At 34.4% G+C, this 13,301-nt stretch overlaps 1 protein-coding gene across 5 annotated transcripts; it reads right to left on the reverse strand.

Moving 5' to 3' along the window:
* Positions 1 to 674: 674 nt before the first annotated feature.
* On the reverse strand, positions 675 to 7,060 carry LOC120154439 (1-acylglycerol-3-phosphate O-acyltransferase-like). Of its 5 annotated transcripts, none has more exons than XM_039166195.1 (9): positions 6,777 to 7,055; positions 6,299 to 6,535; positions 6,003 to 6,049; positions 5,782 to 5,900; positions 5,529 to 5,692; positions 1,714 to 1,826; positions 1,517 to 1,616; positions 849 to 1,000; positions 675 to 800 (listed from the first exon to the last, which is right to left on the reverse strand). In XM_039166195.1, the coding sequence occupies exons 1-9, from the start codon at positions 6,926 to 6,928 to the stop codon at positions 787 to 789; spliced, it is 1,098 nt and encodes a 365-aa protein (XP_039022126.1). In that variant the 5' UTR covers positions 6,929 to 7,055; the 3' UTR covers positions 675 to 786. The 5 variants fall into 5 exon arrangements, with proteins under 5 accessions (XP_039022126.1, XP_039022123.1, XP_039022128.1 ...); XM_039166194.1 differs by lacking the exons at positions 675 to 800; positions 849 to 1,000; positions 1,517 to 1,616; positions 1,714 to 1,826 and adding exons at positions 3,590 to 3,821; positions 3,974 to 4,097; positions 4,802 to 4,901; positions 4,994 to 5,106 and having other exon boundaries at positions 6,777 to 7,052; XM_039166192.1 differs by lacking the exons at positions 675 to 800; positions 849 to 1,000; positions 1,517 to 1,616; positions 1,714 to 1,826 and adding exons at positions 1,121 to 1,479; positions 4,785 to 4,901; positions 4,994 to 5,106 and having other exon boundaries at positions 6,777 to 7,056.
* Positions 7,061 to 13,301: the final 6,241 nt, after the last annotated feature.

Raw genomic sequence — 13,301 nt, forward strand, 5'->3', positions numbered from 1 at the left:
TGTAGACGACGACGTGTCTCGTGAGTTCAGCATTCGGGGACAAGGGGGTTATTATATCTCCAAAGCCCACATTCAATCCGATCATGACATTGAACCTGCTGCTAAGTGTCACTGTCTATTTGCCTTGAAACAATCACCATAATTCACATACAACCAAAGTATTCTAGTCGATTGTGAGAGCCTCAACCGCACTCTTGATGACACCATCTACTCAAGACTCCACTTTTATAATGCTATATCAATTACAATGGCAATTTAAACATTATTTGCTGATGTGTCAATTATATGTTGCAATCAGTTTTCAAACAAAATTTATTCATCTTTTTACATCCTTTTAGTCCCATCAATCAGTAAGGAAATTAAAGATACAACCCAAAACAATATATATGTCTGTGGGGACAAAACTATAATCAAAATTAAATACAAGAATTAGGGACAAGACTTGGTTTGATAAATATTCAAACTGTCCTAGACCTGAAATGTCTTTACAAGCCAAACCCTTCATCGTTCGTCACTGTGTGTGTATATTGACCAAAAGAATGTTACAAACAATGGAACCCTATGATCAGGTACTATACGACAAGCGTGTAAGGAAATTTCTATGCTAATTACAAGCCTTCGGGTAAGGGATGAGTAGCAGGGTGAGGTGAGACAAATCTCCTACAAGCATACGCCATGGCTGAATGGAATCCATCTCTATTTTCAAGGAACACGAAATGGCCAGCCTGTACATGATAGAGATGCAAACAAGATAAGGAGTCTGAGAGGACAAATAGCTATCAGGTCCTAAGATAATAGCTTTCATGGCAAAATAAAATGTCTTTAGCAGGTAATGATCCCGAGTTTATTTCTTGTATATGGCAGAAGTGAACAAACGTTAGGAACCCTGATAATTTCACATGGGACCACCATTCTTTTGCGAGCCTCTTGAGCTCCTTCGTAGTTCATCCAATCTTCAGTCCCGTATATAAATGTCGTCAGCACTTTCCATTCAGATGCACTATTCACAGGAGAGAAAAAAAACAATACCGTCTTCCCAGAATCTGAAACCATGTCTTCTTAGTAGATTGCATACCTGCTCTAAACTCTAGCTAGGGGTTCATATGGTATACTCTTAGATCAGCCAGCTTAAAAAATCTTGAATGTGTGCTATAGTTTTGATTAGATGTTATGCACTTTTGCATTAACCTATCATATCAATCAAGTCAAAATCTTTTAGGCTCCCCTAATCCTCTTCTTGTTGGCACTTGAGACCGGAGTGAAGCTTTATGATCATTACTAGGGCATTACTCTTTCTTCCCTTGTACGGAATCAATGTTTTCAAATCAGAACATACTTGCATTCTAAGAAATGTTTTCAATTCAAATGCGAGATATTGTACAAATAAGATTCCCAAAAGTCTAAACAGAATCTTGATGAATATAAATTTGCAGGTATTAGCCACTGCAATGAACCCAATCAATAAGTAAATAAACACTTCTACAGCACCAATAGCAATTCGGCAGGGTAACAGAACCTGTTTAAAAGGGGCTTCCGAGTCATTGCTCCAAAAGAAAATATATATTTTAAGCACAGCTCTCCACTTGCTTTGGCAGCTGACGTATGATATGCATAATCTTCAACCGCGAAGAAGGAAAAAAATAGCTATTAGATTAGAAATCTATTATTTACATATACATAAGCTACATACTGAACCTAAAAATCACATCATACCTGTTAGAAGTCTATTCTGCTCCTCTGTCAGTACAATCTCAGGTGAATATCTAGGACAAAACCTACCAGTCGTATACTTGCGTACAAGATTCGGACCCCAAGGACCTAAACCTCTACACACACAATCATCCAGAAAATGCAAAGCCATTAATTAAACTACTTGATTCCAGATTCAATCCATGACAAGCAAACGAATGAAATAAATCAAATCAAAGTAACAGGAATTTAACATCAATACAGAAAAAGGAAACGTAAAAATTATTCCAACAACAGTTTAAGGTATAAGTAACCAACATAAGAGGTGTATCGGAGAAATAACCTAAATAAGAGCCGATGAAGAGCAAACATATTAGTTCACTACAACAATGGATTACCAAGGATCAAGTTGGAACCCCTTTTGTCCCTAATAATGAATAAGCTTACTAAATGCATTTAGAGCGTAGCTCTGTAATGATATAGTTTTAGCAGATCACCCCAGAGTAATGGTTAATGTTAGAATCAGCCGTGTAGAAGTCTTGTTTGTTTAGGAGTCTTTTATTTAAACTACCGTATTCTCCTAAATTCAATGATCATATTTATCTTCCATTACCTCTTTTATTCTTTCTCTCTCCTTCGGTTTATTTCCTTAGATTATAACAGTTAATACATGAGCTTGATATCTGTTTGTGGGCGTAGAAAACAGAATAGCATAATTACAAACCTTACAAGTTTCTGAGGAGTAAAATTTGACTCCCACAAATGATACATGATTGATCCTTTCCATGTTTCTCTGATGCGGGCGAACCACTTAAATCTGATATCTGTCTGATTCTGACGAAAATCCAGCAGGTCCCAATAAAATTAAGTGTTGAACATGTTCAGGATGCTACAAAACACCTTGAGAGCATACTTAGAAGCAATATATCCTCCTAAAGAATGTCCAAGTAATATAAGGATACTGATATTTTTTGCTTTACGCCATTCCTCAAAAGAATCAACAAACCAATCCTCAGTCTTTGCATCATCCGTACAAGAAAAGGTGAGAAACACATGTGATTGCTCTAGGAACTTCTAGAAAACGAAAAGGTTCAAAAGGATTCTTTGCATTCCACTTACAAACCTTCAGTGCTTTTGCATTTGAAGTCAGGCCTGCTTAATCCACCCCAACTGGAGAGAAAGTTGAAGAAAAAGTAAGGAACTATAATGACATATTGATAACAAGCTCAAAATGCAGAATGCATGCCTTTGGCAGTTGAAATTAGAAACATCTGCCGCTTAAATAACATAAGCCTTTAAGAAACAGCTGATTCTTTAATAACACTTTATAAGTATTCCGTTTCCTAAAGCATAGATGAAACTGAAAACTGATGAGTTGAAGTTCATAAGGGAGCTCACTGCTTACCCAAGCAGGTCAATGGCAATGACCTGGAAATGATTGGCAAGATAATCGAAATTCTTAAAAAAGAAACCCTGAGAAGCAGCATATCCATGTATCATAACAAGTGTAGGAGAACCTTCTTTGCTATCAAAGGTAACTGTATTTTCTTTTGGTTACGGTGATTGATGCCGAGATCGAAACGGGGGTTTGTTAATTTCTTGGTCAACGGTGGAGAAAGTGGTATAGCTCTTCTAACGATGGGGAAATCCACGCATATTGCTTGCGTTTTATATCGGATAGCTTTGATGTTGAGTCGATGAGAATTGAGATGTAGATGGCCCTGGGGAATCTAATTAATTGATTATTCGCGCTGAATTTCCATAGTCGGTAGTTTTAAAATGAAAACCACTTGGTCAACCACCGCCTTTAACCACCAACAAAGCCAATTGTCGCATAAATTCAACAATACTAAAATTCTATAATTTAAGTGAAAAACATTAAGATAGAAAATGAAAGTTATAGAGACAAAGAATGTTTTATTGACCACAAAGAATCGTACAAAACAATGGAACCCTGTAGTTATGTATTATACAAGTGTGTAAAGAAATTACAACATATTTTGCTTCTAAGCTGATTCCAAGCCTTGAGGTAAGGGTTGAGTATCAGGGTGAGGCGAAAGAAATCGCCTACAAGCATACGACATGGCTGAATGGAATCCATCTGGATTTTCAAGGAACACGAAATGTCCAGCCTGCATATGACAAAAATGCAAACAAAATGAGTCCGAGACGACGATATAGCATTCGGGTTCTAAAATAATAAAGCTTTCATAGAAGAATAAAATCTCTTTGGCTGGTAATCAAGCCCAAGTTAACTTCTTAGATATGGTACAAGTGAACAAACCTGAGGAACCCTGATAATTTCACATGGGACCTTCATCTTTTTGCGAGCTTCTTGAGCTCCTTTATAGTCCATCCAATCTTCACTCCCATATATAAACGTCGTCGGAACTTTCCACTCGGATGCACTATTCAAAGAAAAAGAAGAAGAAACTCAATCCTGTCTTCTGAAAACCTGAAATCATCTCTTGTCATACTGCTCTATACTCTACCTAATGCTTTATATGGCTGGTCAGGTTAAAATCTTGAATTTGTGTTCTAGTTTTTATTAGATGTTATTCACTCATGTATAAACCCCTTATATCAGACAAAATATTTAAGTTTCCATAATCCTCTGCTTGAAGTGAAGACATGCACTAGCATTATCATCTCCTCGTATGACACTTCAGATCAGAGTGAAACTTCATGATCATTACAAGGGCATTACTCTTTCTTTTTTTTATCATCCTATGAACAGAATGTTTTCATGGAGGATACATAATTGCATTCTAGAGAATGTTTTCAAGTCAAATGTGGGAAATTGTGCAAATAAGATTCCCAAATATCAAAACGGAATCTTGATTTATATAAAAAAATATAGGTGTTAGCCAATGCAACGAACCCAATAAATAAGTAAATAAATGTTTTTACAGGGAAACCAAACCTGTTTAAAAGGGGCATTCGAGCAAATGCTCCAAAAGCAAATATATATTTTAAGCACAGCTCTCCACTTGCTTTGGCAGCTGAAGTAGGTACATATATCTTCATCCATGAAGAAGAGGGGAAAAATAGCTGTCAGTTTTTATTATTGCATACACGAGCAATACACACTGTTTTTACAGGGAAACCAAACCTGTTTAAAAGGGGCATTCGAGCAAATGCTCCAAAAGCAAATATATATTTTAAGCACAGCTCTCCACTTGCTTTGGCAGCTGAAGTATGGTACATATAATCTTCATCCATGAAGAAGAGGGGAAAATAGCTGTCAGTTTTCTATTATTGCATACACGAGCAATACACACAAAAGTTATAAATCTTATCATACCTGATAGAAGTCTATCCTGCTCCTCTGTCAGTACACCCTCAGCTGCATATTTAGGACTAAACCTAGCGGCCGTATACTTGCGTACAAGATTTGGACCCCAAGGACCTAAACCCCTGAATACAGAATCATCAAGAAAACGCAAAGCAATTACTTACACAATTTGATTCCAGATGCAATCCATGACAAGAAAACAAATGAAAAAAAAATCAAATCGGAACAAGAGGTCTTTGACAGCAATATAAACAAAGGAGACCTATAATTTTTTTCCAACAACAGTTTAAGGCATAAGTAACCAGCAGAAGAAGTAAATTGGAGAAATAACCTAAATAAGAGCCCATGAAGAGCTGACAGATTAGTTTTCTAAAGCAATGGATTACAAAGGATCAAGTTGGAACCCCTTTTTCCCTAATAATGAATAAGCTTACTCGATGCATTTCCTGGATAGCTCAGTAATGATATGGTTTTTGCAGATCAACCCAGAGGCCAGAGCAATGATTAATGCATGAGCTTGATTTCTGGTTGGGGGATTACAAACCTTATGAGCTTCTGAGGAGTAAAGTTAGACTCCCACAAATGATTCAAAATTGCCCCTTTCCACGTTGCTCTGAACCGGGTTACCAACTCGGCTTTGCTATCTGATTCTGCTGTTGAAAATCCAGCAGGGCCAACTAAAATTAAGTGTTGAACATGTTCGGGATGCTACAGAAGAAATGTAAGGGGCATTAGAAGAAAAATGTACTATCAAAATACTTGTTTCATTGAAACATTTAAAATGTAAAAGCAAAAACCTTGAGAGCATATTTAGAAGCAACATATCCTCCAAAAGAATGTCCAAGTAATATAAGGTTACTGAGATTTTTTGCTTTACGCCATTCCTCAAAGGAATCAACAAACCATGCCTCAGTCTCTGCATCATCAATACAAGAAAATGTGAAATGCATGCAAATGCTTTAGGAACTTCTAGAAAATGAACAGGTTTGAAAGGATTCTTAGCATTCCTCTCACTAACCTTCAGTGCTTTTGCATGTAAAGTCAGGCCTGCTAGATCCGCCCCAACTGGAGAGAAAGGTGAAGAAAGAGTAAGAAACTATAATGGAACAGAAATATCAAACTCAAAATACAGAATGTGTGCCTTTAGAAATTGAAATAAGCACCATCTGCTTCTTAATAACACATCATAAGAATTTCGTTTCATGAACTACAAATGAACCCAGATAACGATTGGATTGAAGTTATCACAATTGCAATTTAGCTTGGTCATGCCAAGAGCATAATCTTTAAAGAAGGAAGGAGCTCACTACTTACCCAAGCTGATCGATGGCAACGACCTGGAAATTATTGGCGAGATAATCGAAATTCTTAAAAAAGAAACCCTGAGAAGCAGCATATCCGTGTATCAAAACAAGTGTGGGGGAACTTTCCTTGCTATCAAAGGTAACAGTATTGATGAACCTCGGCTCATTGCTCGAAGAACGAAACCATCTAACTTTAGAATCAGGGGGACCTGAACCTATATTCACTTGTTCTTGGACATATGGAGTCCTGAAAATTTCAACAATCCACCCATAATTATCGAATTCCTATACAAGTTTTCGCCAAAAGTAATGAAATTAAAATGATATACCCAATTACCCACTGATAATCCAAATTAAAAAGAACAAAGGAATTATATGAAATATGAGAATTCAAGTAACGTGCAATCGAAATTTCCAACTTTTTAAAGCGTAAGCTTAGGGAATCCAAAAGTAATTTGATAAGCAAACGGGATTGAAGGTTTACATACTTGACGAGGGAGAGAAGGCGTTTCTCGGCGGCGATGATGTGATCGGTAGATGTCGGAATCCAACGGAGAACGGACGGCCATGAGGATTTTCGTTTGACTACGGTGGTTGATGAGGAGGATTGAAATTCGGGTTTGTTAGTTTCTTCCACCATTTTTATCGAAATCAAGCTGGAGGAACAATGGAGAGAGCGGTTCGTACAATGTATGGGTTGTTTCTTTGCTTAGAGGATGGGAAAACACGAGCATTTTTCTTCGTTTTTATATTCAAAAGATTTGATTTTGAGTACGTCTAGAAGGGGAATATTATAATTCAAAAGAAGGTGGCGTTGAATCAGAACGCGTTTGCTGAAGCACTCCATGATCACTGCTCGGTATTGGAATTTTTATTTTTGACTTTTTTTACTGTATTTTTTTTATTGATTTGTCTTATTTTCATTTTACTATCACATTATTTTTTTAGTATTATTGTTTAGATTAACCAGCATAATTTAATCACTTCCGTTTAATATTTATATATTTTTTTATCAAATTTAAAAAATATAATTTTTAGTCAATTGTATTATTATTTTATTAAGTTTTGATCACCCAGACGTTGTGGTTAGTTTGATGATATGGCTAAAAGGGTTTAATTTTTAATTTAACCCCTGAATTTTAAATAAGATAAAAATTAGGAACCTTTTTATAAATTCAAAATAGTTTAGGGGTAAACTTCTAATTTACCATTTTTCAATATAATTTTCTTCTCAAGCCCTCCTAGCTTGCGCTGCACGCCCCTCCTTGGTTTCATCTTCTCCGTCGAACGGAGCAAGGTGTATGAAACCTCTATTGTTCATTAATCCCTAGATTTGTAGGTTATTGTTAAAAATCTGGAACAAGTGGTTTTTATGTTCTTGAATTCCATTTATGATTCCCCCCTTGTATGAGAGTAATTCATCTTGCTGCATACGCATGACGTCTCTCTGGATCTTATAATCAACATAAAAACAAAAATATAATGGGCATATCAAACTGGGAAAAACAAAAGCATGCATTAGATTGCTAAAAGATTTGGTGTTGCAGTGGAGTTGGATCTTATTTGTCGCTAACATTCCTTGATATGGTCTTCTTATGCATCAATTCTCCGCTCTTTCCACCTTGTTTACATTGTCTGTATTCCTTTTTTTTCTTCCTTTAAGCCTCTTCGCTGATGGCTTTTCTCAATTCCCTGCTAAAAGAAGAAACCCCTAAATGCATATTGATGCTTGTATCCGGAGAAATGTTGAATGTGACTTAAACGATGAAATCGATGAAATGTAGAATGTAGTTGAATTGTGTGTTCTATTACAGTAGAGATTTCATACACCTTGCTCCGATCGACGGAGAAGATGAACAGCAAGGAGGGGTGTGCGGCGCAAGCTAGGGTTTGAGTATAAAAGTATATTGAAAAAGGGTAAATTAGCATTTTATCAAAATTTTAAAGGTTAAAGTGAAAATTAAACACTTTTACAACATGTCATGTGATCAAACTAACAGCAGTCAATGTCTCAGTGACTAAAACTTAATAAAATGATAACATAAATGACCAAAAATTAAATTTTTTGAATTTGATGGGAAAAAGTGAACAAATATTAAACGAATATGGCCTATCATGTAATTTACCATGTTGTTTATGTGTAATAAATAATCAAAAATTATAAGAAGCTAAATAAAAATAAAGGCAATTTTATCTAAAATTCACCCAAAATTTAAAAAAAAACACCAATTTAACATCATTTATCGAATATGTATCAAACTAGCGCCCTTTTTAACAAATAGGTGGAGGCGTGTTGTGTGAAACATATCTTATTGAGTTGGCAATAAGGCGCGTTGCAGGGGGACGCTTTCCAAATGAGTTGGTTCCACGTGGGAAAGTGTGTTTCAAGGGCCATGCCTTCCGTCTCGTTACTCTCGCCCATAATTTTCGCCTAAACCCCTCCCCTCCTCTATATAAACCTTTTCCTATATTCAAACATAAATGGGGTTGATGTAAATAGTATCCCGACTGGGAACATGATGTATGCATATAAGTAACTGAAGTATGCAGATAAAATATGACATAAATGAAAGGCTTGTTCCAGAAGAAGTATTTTTGCCTTTTTTAGAGAATCTATATCATGTCATAGTGTCTCATCCCCTCAAACATAAATGGGATTGACATGAGTAATTTCATACTAGGAGCATGATATATCATGTAGTTCACTAAAGTATGCAGATAAAATTTGACATAAAGGAAATGTTCATTCCACAAGTAGCGCTTTCGCCTTTTTAAGATAATCTCTGTCATGTTATAGTGTCTCATCCCAACTGAAACATGATATATTCATTTTAATACTCAACAACTCATACTCTCAAACTCTAATTCTCTAAAACTCTAAAACTCTGAAGAGGGAGTTATTTTCAAATCAGATCATTATATCCCCTTAACCTTCAAGAGAAGCACCACTCCTAAGGAGTTAATCAAAAAAAATTCCTTAAAAGTTCATGTTGGAAGTAATAGAAGTCTTCATTTCAATACATATTTCCTACTAATTTTGTTCCATTGACATATACAACATTTGATCTTTCCAACGACGATGATGTTGCTATGATGGTTGATACTCAGATGGTAAATTCACAATCTATTACAGAAATGTATGCCATATTTGTTGAGGTTCGTCAGTTCATGGTATGTTATATTGGCTCATCAAGTTGACATTCTTACTCAAATAATATATAATGATTTCAAATCATTAATGGTAAATCCATATCTTAATGGCATGCCATCAAGTTTAACGGGAAGACTTTCATCAACAACTACTTACGATATCTATCGAGGTGGCTTCACGAACAATCCATATGACAACATCCCTTCAAGTTCAATGGGAAGGCATTCATTTTCCAACTTATTATACCTTAACATGGAAATGCTTTCGAAACAACAGTTTGTTCAAAACCCATATAACATAATGCCTTCAAGTTTCAATGAGAGGCATTCATCTGCCAACTTTTTGGACCTCAATATGGAGATGCATTCGACACAGTAGTATGTTCAAAACCCATACGACACAATGCCTTCAAGTTCAAGGGGAAGACATTCATCTGCCAACTTGTTCGACCTGAACATTGAATTGGCAGAGGAACTCTCATCTCTACCAGAAGAACCTCTTCGTAAGCCAGGTGTGGATGGTGTTGAGATATGATTATTCGTTGAACCCAAATCACCACAATTTAACATGGACTCCGATGATGATGTGTATGAAATTCCCATAATATGACACCAATTGAACCTCCAACATATATGTATGAAGCTAACTATGATGTAATATACGAGCCATAATTCTTGGAAATGCCTAATTTTAGAGACTATGGAGTGTATTCATCATTCAATGATGGTGAGTAATATATTGGAATAGAGTTCAGATCCAAAGATAAAACAATGATTGCAATTATGAATTACAATTTTCATAATTCAAATCGCTCTAAAGTCAATCGATCCATCACCGAAAAGTATGTATGTCACTGTGTCCAACATGATTACGGATGCAACTAGATAGTTAGTATATCAAAGAGGAATAACAACATATGAGAACTAGCAAGATACAACAATCCTCATACATGTTGTGCAATAGGGATCAACCAAGACCATCCAAACTTGGACTCTAATATTATTTACCAAGCCATCATGCCTATGGTAAAAGTAAGCTCTCACATAGTTATTGCAGTGTTGATTTCGAATATACACTCTCAATATGGGTACACCGTCTCCTACAGAAAAGCATGGAAGGAAAAACAGACTGTCATTATAAAGCTATACAACGAGTGTGATTCATCTTACAACGAGCTATCCAATTGGTCTAAAGTAAAGCAAAGATTGAATCATGGGACAATAATTGAGTCCAAAACTCGCCATGCATATGAGAATGATAGAGTGATTCGAGATCAATGTTGTAATATCCCAAATTTTGGACTATTGACTAAAATGTCAAATTCAAAAATTTAAGGACCAAAGTGTAAAGTTGTAAAAGTTTAAGGACTAAAATTTTCAAAAGTTATGTTTTGGGTCTGTAAATGAGAATTTAAGCCCAATAATATAATTTTAGTGGTTTCATATTTTTAATATGGAGTTTGTATAAAAGTCTTTTAAATGATAAAGATCGGTAAAATATTGGGATAATCAGATCGAATCGGAAGGTTACAAAAATTTAAAATAAGGTATTTTTGAGTTATTAAAATTATAATGATAATTTTAATAAGTGGAATTTGATGTGGATTAGTGGAATTTGGTGGAATTTGCACTATAAAGTGGAATAGTGAAATTTAGTGAATAAATTAAATTTTTGAAAAATTGGAAGGATAATGAGATAAATTGATAAATGAGATCTTTATATTTAAATAAGAATATTAAAATGGAGATAAAAGGATGACATGGGAGTATATATTAAGATTCATTAATGGAAATTTTGAATTTTGGGCCAAAATGAAATTTTAATTCATTTTTAATTGGTTTGTAAGACACAAATTCGGAGATATTTTACAATAAATTTTAAGACAAATCCTCTCATCTTCTCCAGCTGCCTGAAACCTCCATAGCCAAGGTGGTATAAGTATGTTGAAATGTAAAAATGGGTATTTTTGGTGGATGATGGGGAATTTGAATTTTATTGAAATTAGGTTTGATTTTGATCTTAAAAGTGTTATGGAATCATATACAAGCTTAAAAGTTATTTAAAAACCACAAAGGGACCAAGTTGTAAGTATTCGATCATGTATGTGTTTTATGAGAAATGTTAATTTTTGTTTTTTTTGTTTTTGTTATGAAAATTGTTAGAAATGATTGGGAACGGATGAAACTAAGCTTGAAACAAAGTTGCAGACCATTAGGCTTGAAAGATTAGGCCTAGGTGGAAATAATTAGGAAAAATTTTGTAAAAATTTCTTTAAGGCTTAGAATGGATATATGAATGATTTCATGTGATTAGAATTAAGTTTTGGATCAATTTGGAGTAATGTTAAGCTTAAGGGACCTTTTTGTATGTTTTGTAAAGTTGAAAGATTATTGGGTAATTGTTGGGAAATTGAAGTATTATACTGGAAATTAGTTTTAAAATAGTGAATTGAACTATTTTGGAAGATGGTGAATGATGAATAGTTAAGTTGGAAGTTTATGAAAAGTTGGTGATGAAATAGCAAAAATGCAAGATTGAAGTATTTCATTTGAAACTATTATTTGAAGTTGAAAATGGTGACTAACATGGAATAACAGTGATGGATAGGGACTAATGGGTGAGATGTTCAAATTATAGGGATTAAATTTAAAGAAATGTGTAGTTGTAGGTTAGTTGTGAAATTATGGGAAGTTAAGTGGATTTTGGTTATGGAATATTAATTTCAAGAACTAAGAAGGGTATTTTGCATAAGTTAGGTTAGAAATTAATTAAGTTGGAGAAAATAGTGTCGAATATACATTTATTGTGTTTTTAATATTTTATTTGAATATGTGCTTAATATGTTAGTTAGACACTAACATATGTTTGAAATTTATTTTGTCGAAAATTGAATTTCGGAAGATCGTGATTGTAATCGAAGTTTAAGTAAACAAAATAGAAGAACGAATTGGATAACAATTCGAACTTGACAATTCGAGCTATAAGTGAGGCAACAAGTGAATGCATCTAAACTTTTTATAGTAGATAACTTGAGGAAGACTTGCGATGAGCCAACCTTGATCATTTTTATAGAAAATGGTTTTAAAATAGTATTTGAACATAGATTTTATTAATTTATTTTATTTCATAGCGTATGATAGCTTTGGGTATGAACTGCCCAATATAGCATTTATTATAATTTTATTATATTTGAATGTATGTATGGATATTTTATATGCAAATAGTATACGATTTTCGAACAAAGCCCATTGTATGAAACTTGAGAGTTAATGGTACAATTGGCATGCCAAGAGGTAGAGTGTTATTGATCGATCACACAGAGTTACATTTATGTATATCATAGTTACCAGATACATTTATGTATTCGGGATTCATAGGTACAATGTTGATGTGTTCTACAGTACATGTACATTCGCAGGTCACCTATGGTGCAATCACAGACACTAAATGTGAAACATAGTCACAAGCAATTATACTGCACATACCATAAAACACTCAATCATAGACTCACATACCATATATTCTCATGATAGTACAATAGAAACGATACGAATCGAAATAAAACAGTATATATTTGATACATGTTTTAAAGTAAAGAATTTTGATAATTGTTTTTATTTTATGCATGATTCATTTTAATAATGTTTTTTATAATTACTTATTTTTATATGTTATTTATTTAATTATGTTGCCCCACTAAATGGAAAACTTAGCGTGTAATCGTTTCACATGTAGGTAAAGAAAAACAGGTAAAGAAGTAAGGAGTCAAGCACAACATCCTATATTTTGGCAGACAAGTTTAGACATCCAGAATCAGTATGACATTTTTTATTATTCTAGTTGGCATGTATATATTTATGTC

This window comes from Hibiscus syriacus, unplaced genomic scaffold (assembly GCF_006381635.1).
Source record: "Hibiscus syriacus cultivar Baekdansim isolate YM2019G1 unplaced genomic scaffold, ASM638163v2 tig00111129_pilon, whole genome shotgun sequence".
NCBI classification, from domain to species: domain Eukaryota; kingdom Viridiplantae; phylum Streptophyta; class Magnoliopsida; order Malvales; family Malvaceae; genus Hibiscus; species Hibiscus syriacus.

Bases quoted from the DNA above. Each gene is read 5' to 3' on its own strand.
- LOC120154439 (XM_039166192.1), bottom strand. From the start codon at position 6,928: ATGGTGGAAGAAACTAACAAACCCGAATTTCAATCCTCCTCATCAACC. The intron at 5,693-5,781 runs GTTTTTGCTTTT...TTTCTTCTGTAG, and splicing joins CTTCTAAATATGCTCTCAAG to CATCCCGAACATGTTCAACA. The intron at 4,902-4,993 runs GTATGATAAGAT...TCATGGATGAAG, and splicing joins GCAGGATAGACTTCTATCAG to ATTATATGTACCATACTTCA.